The sequence below is a fragment of the Triticum dicoccoides genome, chromosome 5B, assembly GCF_002162155.2.
Source record: "Triticum dicoccoides isolate Atlit2015 ecotype Zavitan chromosome 5B, WEW_v2.0, whole genome shotgun sequence".
NCBI classification, from domain to species: Eukaryota; Viridiplantae; Streptophyta; class Magnoliopsida; order Poales; family Poaceae; genus Triticum; species Triticum dicoccoides.
Genome location: NC_041389.1, coordinates 283,351,982 through 283,364,115, shown reverse-complemented (window position 1 = coordinate 283,364,115; position 12,134 = coordinate 283,351,982). Strand labels below are relative to the sequence as shown.

The 12,134-nt window shown below is 44.2% G+C and overlaps 2 protein-coding genes across 3 annotated transcripts in view; one reads left to right on the top strand and one right to left on the bottom strand.

Moving 5' to 3' along the window:
• The window catches only part of LOC119308435 (calcium uniporter protein 6, mitochondrial-like), a 6,852-nt gene extending 929 nt beyond the window's left edge, over positions 1-5,923 (top strand). The window contains exons 2-3 of one of the 2 annotated variants that reach the window (XM_037584565.1): positions 1,103-1,520; positions 5,674-5,923. In XM_037584565.1, the coding sequence (XP_037440462.1) occupies positions 1,103-1,520; positions 5,674-5,678 (423 nt within the window). In that variant the 3' untranslated portion in view covers positions 5,679-5,923. Of the gene's footprint in view, positions 1-1,102; positions 1,887-5,673 lie in introns of those variants that run through there. The other variant, XM_037584564.1, reaches the window with a different exon arrangement.
• Positions 2,028-8,074, bottom strand: LOC119308434 (probable galacturonosyltransferase 7). The gene is made up of 9 exons (XM_037584563.1): positions 7,697-8,074; positions 7,571-7,611; positions 7,386-7,448; positions 6,552-6,699; positions 6,396-6,448; positions 4,758-5,053; positions 3,685-4,042; positions 3,052-3,603; positions 2,028-2,853 (listed from the first exon to the last, which is right to left on the bottom strand). The coding sequence occupies exons 1-9, from the start codon at positions 7,842-7,844 to the stop codon at positions 2,584-2,586; spliced, it is 1,929 nt and encodes a 642-aa protein (XP_037440460.1). The 5' UTR covers positions 7,845-8,074; the 3' UTR covers positions 2,028-2,583.
• Between the last annotated feature and the right edge of the window lie 4,060 nt (positions 8,075-12,134).

The following is a 12,134-nucleotide window of genomic DNA, read 5'->3' as shown; positions in this document are numbered from 1 at the left end:
CAGCCGGCCATTATTGTCAGATTGGGAAATGTATGGATTAGGATTGGTGCATTCCTGTTGCAGATGTTGTTTTGTTGGTGGACGAAGATTTTCACATGTTCACATTCAAGATTATATTCAAAAGTGATTAGCTTGCGTTGACTGTTGTTTATTTTATTTTCCATTGATTGAAAGGCCCCCGTGCGATTCCTTTCGAATCCAAATAAATCAACCAAATCAATCACATTATCCCATTACAATTTTAGCGCATTGACTATGTTATATATTTGTATTGTGCTGTCTTAGCGCATCTGCATTTTAGATGCTAAAGGTGAGAGAAATTGGCTAGCACCAACGCTAAGAGATATGAAAAATGGTAAGGTCAAGCTTGGCGCATACTAGACGCTAGGGATTTGGAGGCTCTTAGGATTCCACAATCAACTTGGTGGGTTAGCCTTAGCCAACCCAGGTTGGACTCTCACGTCTGACACATTACTTGTTTACTGGAAGTCCTCTTCCACATCTTAATAAACAAACTAATGTTGGAACACTGCAAATTACTACTTACCATTGGGTTTAACTGAGAGGGAACAAAAGTAAGAAAAATCAAGATGTAGTTGGAATTTGTCGTAATTCATCAATCAAACTAAAATGTTGTAGAAATAAGAGCAAGTGGTGTTCCTTTCCAGCCCTCCTGAACCCTTCAGTCTTCACGTTCCCTGGTCACTGGTCGGTCAGAACCAAGATCATAGGATGCTCTAATCCGTAAAGCGGATTCTTGTAATCCTATTTAGATGACGTCCACACCACTTAAAACATCTAAGCATCGACATGACATGAACTTTATTACTTTATTCTTTGAGCCGTGAGCTATAAGCCCACAAAATCTTTAAATGTATCCACAAGGACTATCACTCTGAACAATTTGCTGAGAGTTGAGGATTTTGATTTTAACTTTGAATGTACAAGATGCACAGAAGTCCTGGTTTCTGATCACAGAAATCAAGGGAAGTCTCTGCTTTCTTCAGAGGGGGAAAACTGAACAAGAAGCCCAAAAAATGCAGCCGGGTCAAATTTTGTCAAGCTGAAGCTTGCACTGATGGACCGTATCACCATTCTGTAGGTGGTGGACCTGGTGAGAAGAGCGGTGCCACTGGCCCTCGAGGTAGAGGACGACCCAAGGAGAGAAGAGCTGAGGCAGCTCCAGGAGAAGAAGGACGGCATCGACAAGCTGGCGCACAAGCAGGTCCGGCGCATCCTCTGGTCCGGCCTGGGGTTGATCATGTCCCAGATCGGCCTCTTCTTCCGCCTCACCTTCTGGGAGCTCTCGTGGGACGTGATGGAGCCCATCGCCTTCTTCACCACCGCATCCGGGCTGCTCGTCAGCTACACCTACTTCCTCGTCACCTCCAGGGACCCGACGTACCAGGACTTCATGGAGAGGCTCTTCCTGTCCAGGAGGAGGAAGCTCTGCGCCAAGCACAGGTTCGACATGGAGAGGTACCTGGAGCTGCACAGGCATTGCAAGTGCCCTCTCGAAGGTCACTATCCTCCTCATGGTCCCAAGCTTCACAACTTGTAACACCTGAAGTGAAATCTCCCAGCTGGACTCTCTGGTTTGGGCAATAGGCAAATATGTAGCTTCCGAAGTGTTCGCTACATCTTTGCAGAAGTCACCAGTTACCTGCTAGATCAATCTTACAGACATACTAAAGGCTAATCTCAGTGATGTACCACTGTCATTATGCCATTATGGTTCCCTATGTTTTGAAGTTGAAAGCTACGCTCTCCGTCCCTAAATATAAGTCTTTTTAGAGATTCCAATACGGACTATATACAGAGCAAAATGAGTGAACCTACACTCTAAAATACGTCTATATAAATCTTTAGGAAGTCTTATATTTCGAAACGGAGGGAGTACTACTTATATGAGTTCCTATCTGTATTAGATTTATGTTAAATGACCAGGTTGCAACCTTTCTGAGGAACAACCATGTGACTTCTTAAATTTCCTTTACAAAACAGAATGGGAACTGCACAGCACACAAGAAAAAAAGAAAACCTGATAACGCCACAAAAACATGACAGTGCTGACAAACATACATTTATGATGTCATCAACAGAGATCAACAATCCCATCCCATAATAACAAGCGAATTGCTGCAGGCCGAGGCATTTGTTCTCTGTACACGCCGTGTAGCACTGAACATTGGCGTCCCTCAGTGTAGCTCTTGCGCAATGGGCAAAAAGAATAGCACAAAAGAATTTGTACGAAAAATGATCAGCAAAGAACTGCACTTTTGCAGTTCCAAGCTGTGCAAATGAAAAGACTCATCTGACTCTATAATAAACAGGTTTCATGATGTTGTGCTTCTGGCCTCCTAATTGTAGTGTTCTGGCAGGAAAGCATTTTAGCTTATTTTCCTTCCTGGAATTGACGCGGTGCCACCATGGTCCCCAGAGGTGCAGTCGATACATCATAAATACTGCATCCCGTTTCTCCGAAAAAATATCCCTTTGTTGAAGCAAGTTCACGCTGTTTGCTGCTTCAAATTCCCACAAATGCAGACTATGCAGTGTGTGTTACATCTCATGTCACTGCTGTTAATGTATATTGCATTCTGCCATGAACCTCTCCCCATTAGTCATGTACTTTCTCCAATAGCCCTTATAGCTGTGTATTGCCAAATCAAGCCAAGGTTTCATGACACCATTGTAGTGCAGAGTAGCCGCCTTTTCTATATCGACACGGCTAATTCCATAATCATACCCAAGTCCTGATTGAACCCATGAACCTTTCAAAGGATATATCAGGTCTTGAAAGGCAAGTAAACCTCTAGGGAGTGCTTCAAGTCTATGTGATACCGAACTATCCTGTTGGAACAACAAAAGTGAAGGTAATAATAAATATATCTGACAAGTTATGTTCTCTACAAATAATTATGACAAATGATAGTCCTAGCCATCTAGGATTACCAGAAGAAACTACACGTTTTCCCATATGTCAACAAATTAATAAGGTATACAGTTTTCTTTCGATAGGATTGTAAGAGGAATGGCAAGTTTACTGACCTTTTGAAGTGACTGATCATGCAAGCTGGTAATGCCAAGATCCCTCCATTTCTCCAATTCAATTACATTCAGACCAGAGAACCATACGCATGAATCCACGTCGAAATTGTTTTCCTCTACATAAGCTTTCAACTGACCTAATCTAACTCCACAGAACTGTACAGCACCTATTACTTTGTCTCCCATATTGAGGTTCCAAAGAGATGACAGGTCTTTCTGGACAATCATATCATCATCTAGAACAACTACTCTATTCAAGCTAGGAAGAAGATCAGGCAAGAGGAAATGTGAATGGCCAAAAACAGATATGTACTCAGTTTTCATCTGCCTCCGGAGAGGCTGAGAATGATTACGAAACGTGAAACGAAATTCCTCTGTAGGCCATAATTGTTGCCTCTCAAGAGATTCAACATCCTTAGAGAGCTTGTTGTGATCCTCAATGTTAGTCACATGAACATTAGCGTCCAAATATGAGTTTCTGTCAAACCAATGCTTCATTGCATAAAAATTCTGGGTGTCGGTGAATACATGGAAAACAACGCTGCCAGAATCCTGAAACATGTCGTAGGAAATATGTTAGCACTGAGACAAACTCCTCATAAGATTTTCAGTTATTTGGAAAGGACAGTATACCTTGGAGTTCATGGCTGTTGAATTGATAGTAGTCGAAGCTGCAAGTACATTCCTGGAGAACATTACATAGTGATAGAAGGCAGTGTCTTCATATTTCTGCTTATTTAATAGCTCCCTCTGAGGAGATACAGATTTGAAATACTCTACTGTCAATCTCATGCTCAAACAATGGTGAGTTTTTGGCATAGTCTGGACCCCGAGATGATAGAGAAATGCACTCTGCCTTGTATGGAAATAAGCTTCATCTTCAGTTAGATCAAGTAGCTGCCTAAGTTTCCGTTCAACATTGGAGCAGCCAACTTCACAAGACTTGATTCTCTCAATTGTGCCTTCCATTTTCTCTAGCTTCTTTGCGAAACTGAAAACAGTAAGCAGCCATTAGCTGACAAATAATCAACAGAAAAAGTAAAGAAAAGTAAGGTTGTACATGCCATCATTTTCTATGTTGTATACTCCATTGCTTGATACAAGGGATTTTATACATCACACAGTAATGAAAACATGATAGTTGCTACCTCTCAAATACATATTCCAAGTGATGCATATACAAGAAAACATATATCATTACAGGGAGAAAACACTTTCTTTCTTTTTTTGCGAATGGAAAACACTATATCCACATGTAGAGATGGATTCAGTAAAATTAACATCTTAATGCCTCCATACAAATTCCAGATGGCCATATACATGAGGGTTGGACATAGGTCATATTTCTGCGGGGTACCAGTCTGACTAGCAAATATGTAGTACTTCCTCTGTCCCAAAATAAGTGTCTCAACCTTAGTACAACTCTGTACTAAAGTTGGTACAAAGTTGAGACACTTATATTGGGACGGAGGGAGTACAACATATAACAAAACTGGAAGCAGCCCTGAAATCGCTAATGCTCATTTTAGCCATTATGGAGTGTAATATTTATTATAATCAGTTTAACAGATAATACTTTGCCATCTTGTTATGCAGAGGCCGGGTGTGAACTCTTTGTGGTTGTATCACCTCGATGCGACCATTGAGTCAATTAAAATCCCTCTATTGAAAAAAAGATAATATTTTAACACCAGGATAATACTCACAATGGTGGAAGATCAGCATCTGCAATGGTGTCGCTGAGCATGCGTTCATGTTCTTGGATATGTTGCTTCAACTCACGTGTAAATCTTTCCTGGTGCTTCAGTTTTGCAATACTAGGATAATAGGCTCTGGCCATAAACAGTTGATCTTTAAGCCTCTTCACAATAGCATCTTTCATCTCTTCCTTATGCTCAACAGACCAGAGGCAGTAGCTTCCATATTCAAGTTCACAGGACTTGGGATTCTCCTCTTGTGCTACTTCCTGGCCTTGGCTCTCCTTCCCATCAACAGCAGTATCCTGCCGAAAAACAAATTCAGTGTTTTATGGTAGAAAACTAGAACAGTTCCAAATGGCCCACTAGTACAAAACATACTGGACATTTAAGCAAAGATGAAAACATGTTGTGCCCCAATCTATTTAGAATTCATATCTCAGCCTTTTACGGTACCAGATTATTGCGTTGTTCGCCAGATTTGCTGCTTGATAACAATGGTTATTGCATTTGTCAAGACATCTAAAGCATAATAATCAACCAGGGATCTGATGTACAAGGTCTCCCCAGTAAATATGAAGTTCTTCAGTAATTTTTTTTATCATGGGACAAAATGGCAGTAAAATTTCTTTTAACTAACATCTTAGTAAAGGTGAAAAATGTAAATCATCCACCAAATTCCAGAGGGTGAACAGTTGTGCAATGCAATGCAGACTACGACAAAGGCGTGTATTTATTGCCACCTAATTGAAAACTCACGGTAGCAAAATATTTAATAGGCAATTTTGTGTTAGGAAAGCAACTTATCTTTATTGAAGGCCCAAGGGGCATATATATATATTACATATGACTTGAGGTGTAAGGAAACTAAACATAGACTAATAAGGACTCCTAGACCAATACTAATACTCGTATCGTGGTGTAGATTGAGGCGTGCTTGAAGCAGTGTCGGCCATGAGAGAAGGGCAGCGGCGCGAGCAAGATTGGATCGAGAGATCGAGAGGAAGAACTCGATCGGAAGGGCGAGTTGCGGCACCGAAAAAAAATAACCTAAGCTCTAATACCATGTTAGGAAAGCAACTTATCTTTATTGAAGGCCCAAGGGGCATATATATATTACATATGACTTGAGGTGTAAGGAAACTAAACATAGACTAATAAGGACTCCTAGACCAATACTAATACTCCTTAACATTTTGAAGGTGCAAAACTTTCCCCCAATAAGACAGTCTGTAACTGTACCTATATATCTACATTTAGAGCATGTTTAGCCCACAAAAACATACACTCCCTCTGTAAAGAAATATAAGAGCATTTAGATCACTACTTAAGTGATCTAAACGCTCTTATATTTCTTTACGGAGGGAGTACAAATTATTATTGACGCCACACTGAAATGCAACAATGTTCATACACATACATTTGGCATTTACCATGTGACGTCCTGAAAATCATGTCGACTGTACAACCCCATTGGTTAAGACCTTGAAACAATAGCCGTACAAACACCATGATCCTAAACAGAATTCAGTAGTCACAGGCTGACAGTCCATGTGTGGCATGCTCTCTTCCAAATATTACTGGAAAGTGAAATGCAGAAGACCTAAACAATTTGCCAACACCAGATAAAAGATAATTGTCTCTTACCATTGATCTCCATGACAGGTCCTTCAGTTGATATCTTCTCTGTGTATGAGATCCTGAAACACCATTGCATACAGTAAGAAGGACGATGGAGCGGTGTACTAATCCAAGTCAAACGTGATGGCATGCATTATATTTATTTGATCCCGCATTTCTTACCTCTCTTTTTGGATGTGTCATTGTTTAGCTCAACAAAGGAGAAAGCATCCTTGATCTTTGATTTGGCAGCAAGATTCCTGGACTTTGATCTACTAGATTTCTCACCGGAAATCCCGTTCGACCCCGAGGTTATCATTTTGGAAACATCCTGTTTATACAAGGGAAAAGGAGATTACTCATCAAATAGACAAATGAAGAGCTTTTGACAAGTTGGTTGGAACAGGCCCTTAAGTCGTACTCCCTTCATCCCAAAATACTTATCGTGGTTTTAGTTCAAATTTCAAAGTTGAACTTTGAACTAAAACCGTAATGATTACTGCAACCAAACCAACAAAAGCTAATTTGGCAGAAGTGATGCCAAATAGATGACTCATTTGACTAGCTGTGAGAATTAGTACTGCAAACACATCTTGATTTATCTATTTTGGTATATCACTTGGGATTTGCACAACACCGTGCGTGCAAAGTTTGCATCCCCTGAGCACCACAAATCCTGTAATCCCATAACATCATCAGAGACAAATGGTGTGATGCCACGCAGCAGACCAGACCAGAATAGCAACCGATCCCTATCCTCAGGAAGCAGGTAGGTGGCGAAGCCGTCAGCAAGCAGCCCACGTCCACGAAAACACGCACGCAAGCACACGCGCATTGCATGATTGAACTCCCTAATTACTACAAATGTAATTTTTCTTTTTTGTAGAAACCAGCAGGAAGAATCGCCGCAGAATCGGGAATGGTACTCAGAAAATCTGAATGCACAAAAATGTGATGCAAAGTTGCCATCTTTTCTGTCGGCAATCCAGTAGGAAGGCGTAATTTAGGACATTGTACCTTGAGCAGCTTGTGCTTCATGCCCGGCCCGTCAAGATGCTTGTGCTTCCCCAGTCCCAGTTCCTAAAGGCAGCACAAACACCGCACAGGAAAAACCCGTCAGAAAATTCGGAAACTCCGGCAGCAAAAAATGCAGCAACCGGAGGAGGAAAATGAGGCTCAAAACATGGTGCGGGAAATCTCACGGTGCTGATGACGACGGCCGCGCGCTCCTCCGATCCGTACCCTGCAAACGCGCACACAGAATCAGCACAGATCCGCGGAGGCAACTCAGGCTACGGAGGCAGACAGGTAGAGGTGGGTTCACTGACCGATGCTGTGGAGGCCGAGGAGGAAGGCGAGTGGCAGGAGGACGGAGCAGAGCACCAGCGCCGGGACCGCGGCCGCCATGCCGGTGCAGCGGCGCTTGGCCGCCGTCGCTGGCGACAGCGGCGCCAGGTGGTGGTGGTGGCCCTTCATGCCTCGGGTCGGTACGGTACCTGCTCGTCGTCGTCGGGTTGCCGCTGCGTGTGCGTATGCGTGTGCGTATGCGTGTGCTGGTGAGACGGGGGAGGGGGAGGGGGAGGGGGAGGCGGAGGCGGAGGCGGTTTTCTTGGAGAACGCTACGCGTAACTGATTGGCCAGCGCCCAGCGGTAGTGGACAACGCAAGACCTGAGACTTGAGAGTGGAGACTGCTGACTGTGGAGTGAGCAGCCGACCATCTCCCTCTTCTTCTCTCTCGAGTTCCTTTCTCTCCTCCTATTGATCTTTCTTTTTTGCTTTACCTTTGGACGCCACGCCCCTATCTTCTCTGCCCCCAGTCCCCGTGGGCCACTCGCTGTCCAGTAAATTTTAGATTTATTTGGAGAGAAAATTATGAGAAAGTGTGTGAACATGGATGGGATTGAGCTGTTTCTTTTGACGGCACCATAATCATGTTGGGGAACGTTGCAGAAAATAAAAAAAATTCTACGGTTTCACCAAGATCAATCTATGAGTTCATCTAGCAACGATAAAGAGGAGTGCATCTACATACCCTTGTAGATCGAGCGGAAGGGAGTCCTACTCGTCGTGATCCAAATCACCAGAGATCCTAGCGCCGAACGGACGGCACCTCCGCGTTCAACACACGTACGGTCAGCGTGACGTCTCCTCCTTCTTGATCCAGCAAGGGGGAAGGAGAGGTTGATGAAGATCCAGTAGCATGACGGCGAGGTGGTGGATGCAGCAGGGATCCCGGCAGGGCTTCGCCAAGCGTCTGCGGGAGGAAGAGGTGTAGCAAGGGGGAAAGGGAGGCGCCAAGTGCAAGGTACGGCTGCCCTCCCCCCCCTCTTTATATAGGGACCCAGGGGGCGCCGGCCCTAGGAGATGGGATCTCCTAGGGGGGGCGGCGGCCAAGGGGAGTGCCTTGCCCCCCAAGGCAAGTGGAGGCGCCCCCTCCCCTAGGGTTCCCAACCCTAGGCGCAGGGGGGGCGCACCAACCCACCAGGGGCTGGTTCCCCTCCCATTTCAGCGCATGGGGCCCTCCGGGATAGGTGGCCCCACCCGGTGGACCCCCGGGACCCCTGCGTGGTCCCGGTACAATACCGGTGACCCCCGAAACTTTCCCGATGGCCGAAACTCGACTTCCCATATATAATTCTTTACCTCCGGACTATTCCGGAATTTCTCGTGACGTTCGAGATCTCATCCGGGACTCCGAACAACTTTCAGTTTGCTGCATACTAATATCTCTACAACCCTAGCGTCACCGAACCTTAAGTGTGTAGACCCTACGGGTTCGGGAGACACGTAGACATGACCGAGACGGCTCTCCGGTCAATAACCAACAGCGGGATCTGGATACCCATGTTGGCTCCCACACGCTCCTCGATGATCTCATCGGATGAACCATGATGTCGAGGATTCAAGCAACCCCGTATATAATTCCCTTTGTCAATCGGTATGTTATTTGCCCGATATTCGATTGTCGGTATCCCAATACCTCGTTCAATCTCGTTACCGACAAGTCACTTTACTCGTACCGTAATGCATGATCCCGTGACCAGACACTTGGTCACTTTGAGCTCATTATGATGATGCATTACCGAGTGGGTCCAGAGATACCTCTCCGTCATACGGAGTGACAAATTCCAGTCTCGATCCGTGTCAACCCAACAAACACTTTCAGAGATACCCGTAGTATACCTTTATAGTCACCCAGTTACGTTGTGACGTTTGGTACACCCAAAGCACTCCTACGGTATCCGGGAGTTACACGATCTCATGGTCTAAGGAAAAGATACTTGACATTGGAAAAGCTCTAGCAAACGAACTACACGATCTTGTGCTATGCTTAGGATTGGGTCTTGTCCATCACATCATTCTCCTAATTATGGGATCCCGTTATCAATGACTTCCAATGTCCATAGTCAGGAAACCATGACTATCTGTTGATCAACGAGCTAGTCAACTAGAGGCTCACTAGGGACATATTGTGGTCTAAGTATTCACACGTGTATTACGATTTCCGGATAACACAATTATAGCATGAATAAAAGACAATTATCATGAACAAGGAAATATAATAATAATTCTTTTATTATTGCCTCTAGGGCATATTTCCAACAGTCTCCCACTTGCACTAGAGTCAATAATCTAGTTACATTATGATGAATCGAACACCCATAGAGTTCTGGTGTTGATCATGTTTTGCTCGCGGAAGAGGTTTAGTCGACGGATCTGCGACATTCAGATCCGTATGTACTTTGCAAATATCTATGTCTCCATGTTGAACATTTTCACGGATGGAGTTGAAACGATGCTTGATGTGCCTGGTCTTCTTGTGAAACCTGGGCTCCTTGGCAAGGGCAATAGCTCCAGTGTTGTCACAGAAGAGAGTGATCGGCCCCGACGCATTGGGTATGACTCCTAGGTCGGTGATGAACTCCTTCATCCATATTGCTTCATGCGCTGCCTCCGAGGCTGCCATGTACTCCACTTCACATGTAGATCCCGCCACGACGCTCTGCTTGCAACTGCACCAGCTTACTGCTCCACGATTCAACATATACATGTATCCGGTTTGTGACTTAGAGTCATCCAGATCTGTGTCAAAGCTAGCATCGACGTAACCCTTTACGACGAGCTCTTCGTCACCTCCATAAACGAGAAACATGTCCTTTTTCCTTTTCAGGCACTTCAGGACATTCTTGACCGCTGTCTAGTGTTCCTTGCTGGGATTACTTTGGTACCTTCCTACCAAACTTACGGTAAGGTTTACATCAGGTCTGGTACACATCATGGCATACATAATAGATCCTATGGCTGAGGCATAGGGGATGACACTCATCTCTTCTTTATCTTCTGCCGTGGTCGGGCATTGAGCCGAGCTCAATCTCACACCTTGCAATACAGGCAAGAACCCTTTCTTGGACTGGTCCATATTGAACTTCTTCAATATCTTATCAAGGTATGTGCTTTGTGAAAGACCTATGAGGCATCTCGATCTATCCCTATAGATCTTGATGCCTAATATGTAAGCAGCTTCTCCAAGGTCCTTCATTGAAAAACACTTATTCAAGTAGGCCTTAATGCTGTCCAAAAGTTCTATATCATTTCCCATCAAAAGTATGTCATCTACATATAATATGAGAAATGCTACAGTGCTCCCACTCACTTTCTTGTAAACGCATGCTTCTCCATAAGTCTGCATAAACCCAAACGCTTTGATCATCTCATCAAAGCGAATGTTCCAACTCCGAGATGCTTACACCAACCCATAAATGGATCGCTAGAGCTTGCATACTTTGTTAGCATTCTTAGGATCGACAAAACCTTCCGGCTGCATCATATACAACTCTTCCTTAAGATAGCCGTTAAGGAATGCCGTTTTGACGTCCATCTGCCGTATCTCATAATCATAGTATGCGGCAATTGCTAACATGATTCGGACGGACTTCAGCTTCGCTACGGGAGAGAAAGTCTCATCGTAGTCAACCCCTTGAACTTGTCGATAACCCTTAGCAACAAGTCGAGCTTTATAGATGGTAACATTACCATCTGCGTCCGTCTTGTTCTTAAAGATCCATTTGTTTTTTATTGCTTGCCGATCATTGGGCAAGTCTGTCAAAGTCCATACTTTGTTTCATACATGGATTCTATCTCGGATTGCATGGCTTCAAGCCATTTGTTGGAATTTGGGCCCGCCATTGCTTCTTCATAGTTCGAAGGTTCACCGTTGTCTAACAACATGATTTCCAGGACAGGGTTGCCACACCACTCTGGTGTGGAACGTGTCCTTGTGGACCTACGAAGTTCAGTAGCAACTTGATCCAAAGTACCTTGATCATCATCATTAATTTCCTCTCCAGTCGGTGTAGGCACCACAGGAACATTTTCCTGAGCTGTACTACTTTCCGGTTCAAGAGGTAGTACTTCATCGAGTTCTACTTTCCTCCCACTTACTCCTTTCGAGAGAAACTATTTTTCCAAAAAGGATCCGTTCTTGGCAACAAAGATCTTGCCTTCGGATCTAAGGTAGAAGGTATACCCAATGGTTTATCTAGGGTATCCTATGAAGACGCATTTTTCTGACTTGGGTTCGAGCTTTTCAGGTTGAAGTTTCTTGACATAAGCATCGCATCCCCAAACTTTTAGAAACGACAGCTTAGGTTTCTTCCCAAACCATAATTCATACGGTGTCGTCCCAACGGATTTAGACGGTGCCCTATTTAAAGTGAATGTGGCTGTCTCTAGAGCGTATCCCCAAAATGATAGCGGTAAATCGG